Raw genomic sequence first — 14,268 nt, forward strand, 5'->3', positions numbered from 1 at the left:
TGTTTCTAAGCGTGCAATTCTAAGTGTAGCTCGTAACCAATTATCATATAATGGGGGGTTGGGATCCTTCCATGACTTACAGATTTCTCTGCGAGCAGTCAGAATAAAACAAAAAAATAATGCAGCTTGTGGCTCCCCTAGTTCAATAATGAGTTCTGCGTCCATCCCAAACATAACTCTAGCTGGATTCAAACAGAGCTTTAATTTAAAAATACTCTCTATAGCCCGCTCCACTCTGCTCCAAAAGGGTCTGATTATCAAACATTCATAGAATATATGGATATCATCCGCTTCTATCAGCCCACACCTTGGGCAGAAGGGGGGTGGATTTAAAAACTTCGCAAGTTTTTTTGGTGTATAGTATAATCTGTTTATAGTGAAAAAATGATTCTTTTTAAGAGAAACAGTCCGGACATATTTATAGAGTATTTTTAAAGAGTGATCGTATAGAGTAGCTGAGTCTACCTCCAGCCTTGTTGAGTTCCAAACCCTATTTGGTGGAGGAGACTGCGCTTCCTCCGCTTCCAACATTTTCCTGTACCAGAATCCCACTTCTCTCTTCCTGGGCCCTGGTAGTAAGAGAGCACTCTCGATATCCCAGTTTCCTCCAATATTCTCTTCCTCGGCCTTATACCAGGAACAGAGTTGAATATATTTAAACCTAGAGAGAGAATCCCCAATCCTGGACTTCAGTACCTCCCACGGCAGGACTCCCTCTGGTGTTATCAGATCAGACCAGATATTTATTCCTGCTCTCCTAATAGGGAGGGACAAACTATCCCTTAAACATGAAGGCTGACCTGGAGATTCCCAGATTGGAGCAAACTCAGAGTAATATTTAATCCCCCATCTCTCTTTAACTTTATTCCAGACTCTAAGGGCTGATTTTAATACCTTTAAGCGTACTTTTTTGTAAAATTTTACTGCTCCAAATTTGTACAGGAACCCAGACTCTCCACCCTCCAAACCTACCATTATTTTCAAAATTCTCCCCCAATTGGAATCATCAGGGCATGACAACAAACACCTAATATTTTTCAGCTGAAAAGATAAAGCATACCAATTTATATCTGGAAGTGCTAACCCCCCTTTTAATAATCTTCTTTTAAGCTTTTTCCATGATAACCTGGAGGTTTTTTTCGCCCAGATAAAGCTACCAATCTTTCCCTGAATGTTCGCCAAAATTTTATCAGAAAACGAGAGGGGTATTGAGTTAAACATATAAGTCAACTTAGGCAAAATAACCATTTTAACCAAATTAACTCGGCCGTAAATTGTAAGGGGGAGATTCTGCCATCTGGAGAACAGCTGGTCAATATCCTTACATAGTTTCTTGATGTTAATTTGGACTATATTATTTATATCTGAAGTGATAATAATTCCTAGATATCTAAACTGAATGCTGCGAGAACCCGTCCAATTATCAATCCCCCAACACATTATTTCTGTTTTTGAGTTATTTATTTGATATCCCGAATAGAGGCCAAATTCTGCCATTATCGCCTCCACCCTAGGGAGAGCTGCCGCAGGATTGCTTGTATAGATCAGTAAGTCATCAGCATATAAAGCTAATTTACACCTGTAATCCTTATATTTGAAGGGTGTGATTGTCTCGTCGATCCTAAGTGCTTGGGCCAACGGCTCAATATAAATGCCAAAAAGGAGAGGGGAAATAGGACACCCCTGCCTAGTGCCCCTCCCTATACTAAAGCTTGATGTTAAACGGCCGTTCAGAAGAATTTCCGCAGAGGCTCCTTCATAACACCCTCTCATCGTTTGGATAAAAGTCTCACCAAGGCCCATTACCTCTAATACGTTCCACAAAAAACCCCAGTTGACACGATCGAAGGCCTTCGCCGCATCATATGCGGCCACCGCCAAGGGCTCCGACCGTGTCACCGCTAAATCTATACTACCTATCAACTGTAAGCTCAACTCATGAATATACCTTCCAGGCACAAAGCCTTTCTGGTCAATATAAATGAGTTGTGGGATCAGCTTAGCCAATCTCCCTGCCAAAACACTAGTAAAGATTTTATAGTCAGCGTTTAGCAGGGAGATTGGCCTATATAAATCTGCACTGAGTGGGTCCTTTCCTGGCTTTAAGATGAGTACAATAACCGACCTCCTCCATGATGGTGGTATCCTCCTCTTCGTATTGTATATGTAGTTAAACAATTCACATAGTCTTGGGACCAGACTCTCCTAAAAAATGTTATATATTTCGCCTGGAAGAGCATCAGGCCCGGCTGCTTTGTTGATCTTTAATCTTTTAATATGATCCCTGACCTCTTCCTCAGTAAAGGGGCTATTGAGAATGGTTCTGCCTTCATTTGTCAAGCCAGGGAGGGCCTTGCTCACCAACCATTGCACAGAGTTCACCTGTGCGGGGGATGATTCTTCCTCGTATAATTTAGAGAACATAGAAAGCAAATGATCTTCCATATCCTTCTGTTTACAGGATATATTCCCCTGGTCATCAAGCATTAGCCTATCTATATTATTCCGCACCCTGTCCGATCTGATCTTTCTTGCCAAGACAGCCCGGGCTCTCTCACCATATTCGTAGTTATCCATAGCATGGACATCCCATTGTGCCTTAATTTTTTGATCTAATAGACCCCTATATTCTGATCTAAGGAGTTCCAGCTCATCTAATACCTGTGTTGGATTTAATTGTTGAGTGCCCAATCGAGCATTCTCTAAAAGAGTTATTTTGTTCTCTAAGGTTTTAAGCTTCCTCACCTCCTCCTTATTTTCGGAACATATTAGACTATGGAAATGTCCTCTTATATTTGCTTTCCAGGCGTCCCATACATATTCAGGGAGAGTAGAGCCGACATTATCAGTGAAATAGTTATCTATAGATGATCTAATAGAAGTAACTATATTTTGCCTATATAGTGCAGACCTTTTTAAAGTCCATCTTGGTAGTGCCATATTTGAGTTCCGATTAATGACTATCGAGAACATAATGGGTGCATGATCTGATAGAATAATAGGTAAGACTCTCACATCTTCCAAAATCTCTAGGCATTGCCTATCTACTAAGATATAATCCAATCTCGATGCATGGCCATGCTTTTTACTAAAATAGGTATATCCTGGAGCTGCCCCCCCTCTAACCTTCCAAACATCGATAAGCCCAATCTCATTCATCATATTAACCATAGCACGCCTAGAACAAGTTGCAGTAATATGCTGGGAATGATTAGAGCGATCCTGTCTAGGATCAAGAAGTATATAAAAATCCCCCCCCATAATAATGTGTGAGCTGACCTCAACCAAATTAAGTTGCACTTTGAATAGGTGGGTAGGGTCGTCTATGTTAGGCACATAATATGAAACGATAGTCTGCGTCCCCCCATTAAGATCTACCTGAGCCATTACCCATCTTCCGGTATGATCTGTTATTGTCGATCTGAATGTTCCTCCTACCCCGATCTTTATCAAAATTGCTACCCCTTTACTTGCGATTGATTGTCCAGAACAACAGAAGGCCCCTACCCATCCAAGTTTACCAAAGAGCTCATTGCCCTCACTAAGACTTAAATGGGTTTCATGGAGAAGAATTATTTTAGCATCAGATTGCTCTATGTACTTCAAAACTAGCCTTCTTCTTCGTGGACACCGTAGCCCATTAACATTCCAGGAAATATAAGAGATTTTACTACTAGTCATTGAATATACCCCTTACCTCACGCCCAAACCCCGTATGATTAATAAGAAACTCCGCCAGATTAGAACGTAGTGAGTATAATGAGGACTTGAATTTTTATTATTTACCCCTCCCAACCCTCCTCCTCCCTGCAACCCCCCCTCACCCAGCACCCCCCCAAACCTAGCAAACCCCACTTCCTTCCCTGGAGGACCCTCCCAATCTTCCTGGGCATACGCCCTTTGATGCCCCCCCCCCGTGCAGAATTAAAAAGTGAAATAAGAAAACAAAAAACTGAACTAAATTGATTTTTATCTAGTGATTGCTCTCTAAAATAAGTGCACTTAATTGCGAGGTGTATAAGAGCTAATATATATTGCCATCCATATATCTATAACACTCTTAGCCTACTTCCCACTGCTTCAAATACTCTATTTTCCTCTACTTTCCCCCCTCCCTACCAGCCCTTATACTATCTATCAGGGTATCTGCTTCCTCCACCTGACGTATAATATGCATATGGTTACTCCACATCACGCGGAGTGAGGCTGGAAACTTCAGCTGAGCACGGGCCCCCAATGAATTAAGTATTGCCACTCGCTTGCCCAGTTCCCATTGTCTAACAGCTGTCATGGATGAGACATCTGAACGTATCATATATGAGAATGGGCTGGTGAAGGAAGATGATTTTATATGACCTGTTTTCAGAGCGAGCGATAGAATCTTTTCTTTAATGGTATATGTTAGAAAATTAACCAAAATCTTTCTTGGGTGCTCTTTGCCTGGTTTCTTCCTGTAGGGGTCACGATGAACCCGCTGAATGTCTGCTGATAAATCCAAATCCGCTTCCGGTGATTCCTTTAGCACCGTTGTTTTGAGGAGGGCTATTATAAATGCCTTAATGTCACTACCTTCAATATCCTCAGGTATGTTCAAAATGTTTAAATTGTTCCTTCTCGTATAATTTTCCAATCTCTCGATGTCATCTCGCATCTCCCGATTCTGCTGGGATAATTTATCGTAGGCCGCTGTAGTAGCTCCTAGTGCCTCCTTAATTTTTGGCAGCTCCACTTCTAATGCATCCGTCCTCGATGCAACCTCCTCCACCTTCCGAGTAAGCGTCTCACATGAAGCCTGGATCGCACTTTGATTTGCTTCCGAGATAGTAAAACGCTTTCCAATGTCCTCTTTTAGCCCTAACAATAAGTCCGCCAATGTACCAGGGGCAGGCATTGCATCTGAAGCTGTGGAAATATTGTCCATGTGAGACACTACGAGCTTATCTTCCTTAGATGTTGCTGTAGCCAAACATAAATCTCCCTTACCTACATTATCCTCCCCCCTTACTCGGCAGTCCTGCTGAACCTGCTCATCCTCCTCATTATGATCCTCATCTTGAATAGCCAGAGCTGAAAAACTGTTAGACAGTACTATTGTTGGATGAACTATATCCTGTATAGGGGAGGACGTAGAGTGGGGTAATGGATCTGTAGGGTCGGTTAGATTAGAGATACTGAGAGCGGGAAGTGTAGAGAGCGGGCAGGCTGTAATAGAGCTCTCCCTCATCGCAGTGCCTACCATTGTTGTAGCGCTCATAGAACTTATAGGCATGTTTTTTCTAGTAATTTTCCTTGCAGTGCTCACTGTGCCGGTAGTGGTTACAGTAGTAGTTACAGCAATTATAATGTTTGCGGTGCCAATTGCTGCCATCTTTTTTCCTTGATCTACACCACTGATAGATAGAACCTTATAGTATGTTTTCAATGATGGTGTGACCTTAGGGAGACCAGATGTCCTTCCAGATATGCCGGCTCTCACCTTCTTAACTTTCCCCTTGCCTGGGGGAGTGTCCACCTCACCAATGCTTATCTTGCCCTTCCGAGCTCTCACCTTCGGCTGTATCACTGGCGGAGAGGTTATTGGTTTTAAGGGTATTTTCACAGTGATCGCGTTCGTGCCCCGATTTCGCAGTGCATAGTGGGTAATCTCAGCCTGAGGGGGAGATATACCTGAATTACCGCCACGACTAGCCCAGCAGTTTCTCGATTGTGTACCAGTAGAAGTAGTAGAAGCAGCTGTCGCACCGTGTTCACCGTATTCACCCTCCTCCATACAGAAAACCTGATCCTGGTGCCTGTAATGTGTATACGTGGCCTGGTTTAGGAGACTATCTGAATTAATTGCCTTACTGGGAGTACAAATAGCCTGATACCCTTCTCGTCCGACATACGTTCCTCCGAACCTAAATGACAATCTCCCTGAAATATGCCGTAGAAACTTAGCTGCGCCCAATTCCTTACACCACACCGGCGCGGCTAACTCTCCGCTACTCCTTGTCAAGACCATCCGTTACGCTATTTGTACCACTCTCTACTTGATACTGATGTGGAGAAGAGAGAATGGGGGACAGCGTCAACGCCCGGAATAAGCCCGAAAAACGAAAAAAACGGAACACAAACACAGTCCCAAACTAGCTTGAAATGAAGGCTCGGAGCTTACACCGGATACAATGGTCACACAGCCTCTCTCGAACTCACTCGATTCTAAGACCCCCACAAATCCAATCCTTTACCGAAATCCGGCTCACAGTCCGATATCAAACGGCCTCACCGGGTGAGAGACGCAGAGGGAAGTAAGCAGCGTGCAACATGCAGCATGTCAGCATAACGACATCCAGCGTTCAGCGTTCTCAGCCATACACGGGGGGAGGAGCTTCGTCACGCCCGTTAGCTTCCGGCCGTCATGTCCTCCCGATGCCCTGCGCTTTCTCAAGAAGAAGAAGGAAGGGAGGTTTCTGTAAAGTGGTGGTGGGAGGGCATTACAGAGGGCACATCGAATTGTCTTTCTACTCATACTGATATTTTACTGGACTGGTTTCGCTTTTCACAAGACACAATCTTGAAGCAGGGTGCCTTTAAGTTTTAGACAAATTAGAATGCCATCATTTACATTTGCAGTGAAAAAACACCTAGGTGATTACTTCACTAGCGTTCACCTGGTTCATGCGTGTCATCTAATGCACTGAGACCTTTACAATCATTGCTAAAACTCATCGAACACACACTTTATTTCCGCTTCATCTTGTTAGGTCTTGCCTAGGCAGCGCATGCACCGTCTCTCGAACCATGCTGTATGTATCTACTGTATGGCATTCAGCACACACATTGCTTATGATTGGTTCCCTCATGTGCTTTTCCAAATTCCTTTGTTTTCATTGGTGAATAGCTTACAATTTGTCTCTCCTTTTGCTATTGTCGTCACACCCTGTGATGCAGCGGAGTTTACCAGCTCTACACATTCATACACACAACACTCATTTGGGCCCATATACATTCATACACACCATGAGCTGGCAATTATCCACTGGTCATCAATTTTATTTACCCTAGGAAACCTTTACACCAGTATTCTTATCAATCCTGTCTCCTGAGTAAAATGTACGGTCGAAGGATCTAGTAGTAGATTAGAATAGGGAGGAAAATACAACAATGCATTTATCTTTTGATTTAAAGAACCACAGACTCAGAAGGAGTTTTAAAAGTTTATCTGAATTAATAATTTTGTGATTCAAATCAAATACACATGAATAGACCAGAAATCTCCCTCAGGAATATAGTACAATTAGCTTATAATCAGTTTGCATTCATAAGTTCTTGCAATGACAGCACCTGAGGAGAGAAGGGACAGAGAGCAAGTACGGAACATTTACCCTACAGATGTCTTCACCTAGAAAGGTGTGAGGACCCCGACATCAAAGAGTCAAGGATTCAGGACAGGTTCGGGACAAGGTAAAGTGACCTCTTCTAGTGCAACGCCAGCATTACACCCCTCTCTGGTGCTACTCTCTCCGGCACGGGCACGTCCGGACCCCTTCCTAAATGTGCCTCCTCGGTTGTTCCACGAATTTTCCCTAGTGTAGGATTCTTCAGTCAGATTGCAGCAAATCGGGCAGCATCTCAGCATAGCATCAGCATCTCAGCATCAAGTGTGTCTAACTGTCTATAACATACCTCTGTTATACCAAATTCAAGTGTATGATCCACCCCCAAATGTTTCAATTCCATGTGCATGAATTTTATTCGGCCAAGCAGTGGGGTGAGGACATCACACCATTACCAAGTGCAATATTTTTCTTTAGTCTATTGTCTAACTCCCCTCCCCTTAAATTTAATACCCACAAGCGTTATTCCCACAAGCATTTCATATTCTGATCGATAAATTTATGGTACAATGTTTCTTCTAATTTCCTCTCGTAGAGTTCAGAAAGTTGAGTTCCCATGTCCTTGCTAGGCTTAGGATTTGACAGATGTCCCATGACTTCATGGACTTGAGAGCAGAGAGGTAAGACGCCTGCGTAGTTGCCACAAAGGATGAGGACATCAGTCACCCTCCAAGGTCCACATGCGAACTATTAATAAAGTCAAAGAAAGACATGTTAGAATACAAAAATTAAATGAATTCACTGTATACCACTTACTTCTACTCTAACCCCATTTACTTAATAAATCTTTCGCATTAATAGCTTAGTAGCATGTGCATAGGTTAGTTTCAGCTCGGCATGTGCACTAGTATGTTATTTTAAGCGGCCATTTTAGAAACTACTGTGCAGAAGAACTTCACACCACGTGATGTGGTTGACGCATGTGCAGAAGATTTCCCACATTTTAGCGGCCATTTTTAGAGCACTCGTGTTACTTATTAATACAGCACATAGAAAAGCTTCCCCTAGATATGATTATATAAAATGTGGTGCAATTTTAGTACTCACGGACAAGTTGTTTACAGTATTACATGTTATTCGAGAGGATTGCATACGAGCAAGTTTCTTTTGATGTGAAACCTTGCTCCATCACCTGGAGACTGCCATAGTTACGTGGATTATTTCACCATCGGCCATATACTTTAGAGTCCTGCACTACTTTTTCTTTTGCCTGGGCTTGAATTGTTCATTTCCTTCTCAATTTCCATGTCTGTGGTCGTAGCTCAAAGCACTGCCCCGCGTCCCGCTTATTTATTCACCCGTTGTCCGTGTTGCCTTTAGCCCCTCCCCCACGCTGTCCAAGTTGTAAATTCCCTTCTTCCCTTCCGTGCCTCAAGCAAGTGAACAACAGAGGCGAAATCATGGCATGCACTCCCTGCTGCTCCTGCTCCCCTCCCCTCGTCCATGTTGTTACCATGAAGCGAGTCCATACCACAGGCAAGCTAAGCAATGGAGGAAACATCATGGCACCCTGCCTATGCGGTGAATGCTAACATGAGCCATTGAGCCCTATCTGTTTTTTTTTTAGCTTACTGTTTATTGTAGTTTTACTTTTTTAAAGGAAAACAGTTAAAACCAGGGTGCATCTAAGGCTTCTCTTCAAATAAGGCAGTGTTTTTTGGGCAGAATTGGGGTCTGTGACAAGCCTAAAGCTATTCTCTGGGTGAGAGGGTCATCGCTCAGAAGAAGCAGACCGTATAGTCATGTAAATTGCCGAGATGACGTCACACTGAAATGTCTCCTGCAGAGGAGTGAAGTGCTAGGAGCGGGGAAATCGTCCACATCTGCTGCTCTATCGTGCTAAATTTAAAGAAGGAAAGAGTGTTGCTGATCCTTGCTTAACTTCAAAAAGCTCACCAGAGCCCCATGTTGCGACAGTCCTAAGGAGTCTACTGGTGCAACGTTCCTAGAGACTACAGTTTAGACACTATGGGCCCGATTCACAGAACTAACTTAAGACAAAATCCTAAACTTACTACCATTTTGGTATTCACAGAAGGCACTTACTCATTTTGGTATTCACAGAAGACACTTACTCACTTCGGTATTCACAGAAGTTAGGAGTCCTAACTTTAGGACTCCTAAATGCCTTCTGTGAATACCGAAAGTCTTAAAATCTGAATTTTTCTCAGTTTAGGGGTCCTAAAGTTAGGACTCCTAACTTTACTACTACTAAACTGAGAAAATTCCTAATTTTAAGGCTTTTGGTATTCACAGAAGGCATTTAGGAGTCCTAAAGTTAGGAGTCCTAACTTTACTACTACTAAATTGAGAAAAATCCTAATTTTAAGACTTTCGGTATTCACAGAAGGCATTTAGGAGTCCTAACTATACAACTACTAAACTGAGAAAAATCCTAATTTTAAGACTTTCTGTATTCACAGAAGGCATTTAGGAGTCCTAAAGTTAGGACTCCTAACTTCTGTGAATACCGAAATGAGTAAGTGCCTTCTGTGAATACCAAAATGAGTAAGTGCCTTCTGTGAATACCAAAATGGTAGTAAGTTTAGGATTTTGTCTTAAGTTAGTTCTGTGAATCGGGCCCTATAACTGCACCTATATACAAAGGCATAGCCCTTGGCGAGAGTTTGCAGAACGGGGAGCTGCACAAACCAATACCTCTGACGTTGTCCACTCCTAAGGAATCTCGAGGAACATGTGAGACATTGGAATAGAACTCATAAGTACTAACGTGGTGGAAACAGTGCAGCCACATTGGATAGAAAGGTCTCTGTGATAAGCAATCTTAAATTAAAGATTTTCAGCAGGAGGAGTTACGGCAATATTTCGATATGTACATAGATGGTGAGAGGTGTGGATCACTGGTTAGAGGCGGCAGATCCATAAGCAGAGAATCGGCCAAGGACCAGGGTTCAATTCCCGACGCGGCAGGGTCGTGGACCAGGGTCAAAACGGACTTGATAATTCTCGCGTCCGTACCTACTCTAACCAGGAACACACTCGGCAACTCTGGGCATTAGCTTGCCTCATCTCCACAACGGCCCCCCACATTCGCCGGGGATGCCTGGTTTCACCTTGGAGATACCCTGGAGGGACCATCTCACAGGGATAGCCAGGACGGGTTCCCCAGCGGTCTACAGCGCCAGGACGCCTCAGGGCAGCAGTGCGCTTTACAAGACACATACATTTACATGTTTTAAAAATTGTTACGGAGTCTCCTGGAGTTCACATTGGTCTGCCATTCTTACACTTTAATGCATACATCTGCCTAATTTTGAAACCATTGTGTGTTTAGTCCGCATCAGTGTGATTGAGAATGTTTGCCCAAGCATGGATATAACACAATCTCTTTTTGAAGTCCTGCCAAGGTCAGGCCAACAGCACATGATGGAAAACAGAACAGGGCACACACATCAATCAAAAGCACTCTAAACTATCAGTCTCCAATATTTCACACAGACTTCTTAACAAACAAGCAGCACACCACAGACATGCCATAGGTTTGAGGTGCACTGAAAAGAGGGGATGTAAGACTTGATAACAGAACAAACAAATGCCTTCTTTATGGAATAGGGTGCATTATTAGAGCTGCTTGTGATTCCAGGGCAAGAATAGAAGCCGAAGAGAATGCAACAGACCACACGACACAGGGACGTTTTGAGAATGAGTTTAGGTAGCACTTACTAGTGTACGTGAGTATGCTTCATAGCGCTTTAACTTAGCCTTGTGCCCAATATTTTCCACCTTAACTCAAGGAGTTCCATTCCACACTCTTGAGACCTTCTTTGTTTTTATTGTGTTGTAGTCCGCATTGGTTGTAATCCCAATTCTGGGAAAACTCGTTATCTTGTTCCCTTTGTATACATGCGTGCACACACACTTTAAGGATGTTATTGTTGCCTTTTTTATGTATTGGTCTACTAGAATGCCAGCTTGTGGCAACTTTACAGCACATCCGTGTACAGTTGCTAATAAGTGAAGAGTATTGGTACTTTGGACATTTAGGTACCTAGGGGACACACAAACAATTGTTTTATTTCAAAATGCAGGCTCGGGGGAAGTCTCACCGGGTCTGGTTCTCTGTTCTGGGCGTGTCGTATCTAATAATAAATGCACTTAGGAGCCTCCTCAGCATTTTTCAAATATAAATGAGGCTAATTTCCAAAGCTAAGTTTCCAATATGGAGGATTTTGCCATTGCAGTTTTTGCAGTAAATTTGGACAATATGTATTGTGTGTAATCACCTGCAGATCCTTTATACACCCAAAAAACGCACTAATTGCACATTTTCATATTTTTCAAACACCCACGAACACACATCTGGAGCTTAGCTCCTACCTATTTGTGTTTTTATCACTAAAAATGCAAAGCTTTCCACACAGTTCCACGCCACACATTAACACCACACATGTCCTATCCACACCACATAATTCAATACAAACCCACATAATTAAACTCAACAACACAATTACACAACACACCACATACATCCAATCTACAACACACAATTCCACATCATGCCGCAAAATTCAACAGCACACCACATAATTAAACTCCACTACATATAACTCAACAACACAAAATGGCATTCCACATAATTACACTACATAACACACAATCCAAATCCACATAATTCCAGTACACTAAATGCCACATAATTACTAACCAAATAATTCCACATCACACCATGACACATTATTCCACTACTCAAATCCACTCCACAACACGCAATTCCACGTCACACAATTGTACAAATAACTAATCTAATCCAACCCACATAATTCCACTACACAGCACATACATGAACTCCATAACAGATAGGTAAAATACATTACCATTTACAATGCCCAATGCTCTAACTCAAACAAATGTGACACCGATTGCATTTCCAATACTTGTTTTTGTTTCGTGCAGCTAGCTTTGGTTATTGGAGAGATGTGTGAAAAGCTGCCGGTCAATTTTCCGAATGAAAAGGTTGCTCACTGCTGCAATGACTCCTATGGCCACCAGAGGTCATGCTTTACTGCGCTGGGACCAGATGAGACCTACGTGCCTTCAAATTTTTCATTCGACTCTTTCCACTTCACTGGTACCTTGTGTATCACTTTTCCAATAAAGAATGTCATCCATGAACAGCAAACGTAAGTGATATCTTCCATCTTGCGTGACGTGGTTGCCTTCCAAAGGGAGGTGAGCCAATGTGGAAACTGGAATGCACAAATTTGACAACCTTTCCCCCGTGAAACCGAATATTCATTTGACTCCTAATTTAAATTCAAAAAAGCTTTCTGCTAAAAAGATCATTTACAAAATAGTACACTTTTGATGGTCGCATGATTTCATTGTGAACCTGCCAAAGATAATTTTGGAAATTGCCTTCTTTTGCGAGTTATTACCCCAGATTCTTGCTTTCTTTTGCTAAACCCTTTTTTACTGGCCTTAGGACTCATACTTTAATCCTGCTAACCAGTGGCAAGGTCAGCCGCAGCCTGTGCAGGTAAGAAGGGTGGGGCCGGGTGGGGGGATTTCGACGGCCGATGACGAGGGAAAATACATTATTTATTGAATCGTCCCTTGACATTGTCTGTCGAAATACCTCCCCCCCCTCCCCCCCCCGCCCACTACTCTAACCTGCATGGCCCGCTGCTTGGTAAAGTGCTTACGCTCTCCTCTCTAAACCTGCTCGAATTGGCATAGTTCTAACTGGTACCTTTAATTTACTTGCAAGTAGCTATTAAATGGTACCACAAGTACCCTGGGCCTGTAAATTAAATGCTGCGAGAGAGCCACAGCACTCATTGTGTCACCCACTAAAGTAACACATAAAATATGTCTCCAGGCCTGCCCTTGCAGCCTGGTTGCGCAGTTCTAAACTGCCATTTCAACCTGGCACAACAGACCTTTTGCCACACCTAAACCTCATTTTTCATACTTACAAGTCACCCGAAGGTACTCTCTGAATACCCATATAGCAGGGTGCAATGTATTAAAAATGTTTGACTTTTATATTTCAGGATTTACATATCCTGGCTGTGGAAAACCTACAATGTCGTTTTTCGGTGTAGCAAGGGTGGCTCTCACACAGGTTAACACTTGTTTACACTATTACATTTAATAAGTGCTAAATTAATTTGGGGAACAGCTTCAAAAATTGTTCCAGGACGCACTTCAATAGCAATTTTAAATTCAAGTTAATGGTCAACTTACACTTTTAGAAAGTTTTAATTTTCCTACCGAAAACCAAAAAGCTTTCCTGCCAGCATCCAGCTGTCACCTGACGCCTGATGGCTCCCTTGTGGTGAATTGCGTATTGCACCCAGACAGAGGGTAGAGAACAATGGATATAGGGAGGGGGTTCCTGCCTTGACAGAATGGTTGGGGCTGTGCCTAGTCCCTTCCTGGGTTTCAAAGGATACTTACCTTGTCACTGGCAGATGAGGCCCATACCTAGGCCTGTCTACTTTTGCCTCACTAGTCAGGCTGGCACCAAACCCATTGTGAGGGAAGGGAGTGACCAGAACTGGTTTAGCGGTGGACAAAGGATTGTCCTCCACACACTGGCTGATGCTGGGCATACAAGTGGACCCAGCAGACCTGAAGGAAGACTAAATATGCTTGCCTTGAACTCAGGACCCCAGAAGTTACTCCAAGGGTCAGTTGGTGACCTCCTGTTTGAGCTACAGGGACACAACAAGCTTCTAAATGCCTCTCCCCCTGCCACTGTCCAACTGAGAAGTTTGAACTGCCCCTGCCCTTCATCTTGCTTCTGGCCTCTACTGGAACCTAACCCTCAAGTCATGCCCCCCAGAGCCTGGAACCTTGGCTGGTATTAGAATGTACTCCTTTTATCCGGCAAACTGCAAGAAGTGGAATTTGGAAAGTTTTTGCT

At 43.0% G+C, this 14,268-nt stretch overlaps 1 protein-coding gene across 1 annotated transcript in view; it reads left to right on the top strand.

Moving 5' to 3' along the window:
• LOC146866403 (serum albumin-like) overlaps nucleotides 1–14,268 on the top strand; it is a 315,538-nt gene that overhangs the window by 277,972 nt on the left and 23,298 nt on the right. Inside the window, exon 12 of the mRNA XM_085636473.1 lies at nucleotides 12,294–12,520. Coding sequence (XP_085492599.1) covers nucleotides 12,294–12,520 — 227 coding nt within the window. The remainder of the gene's footprint in view (nucleotides 1–12,293; nucleotides 12,521–14,268) is intronic.

The sequence above is a fragment of the Triturus cristatus genome, chromosome 2_1 (genome assembly GCF_964204655.1).
Source record: "Triturus cristatus chromosome 2_1, aTriCri1.1, whole genome shotgun sequence".
Lineage (NCBI taxonomy): Eukaryota > Metazoa > Chordata > Amphibia > Caudata > Salamandridae > Triturus > Triturus cristatus.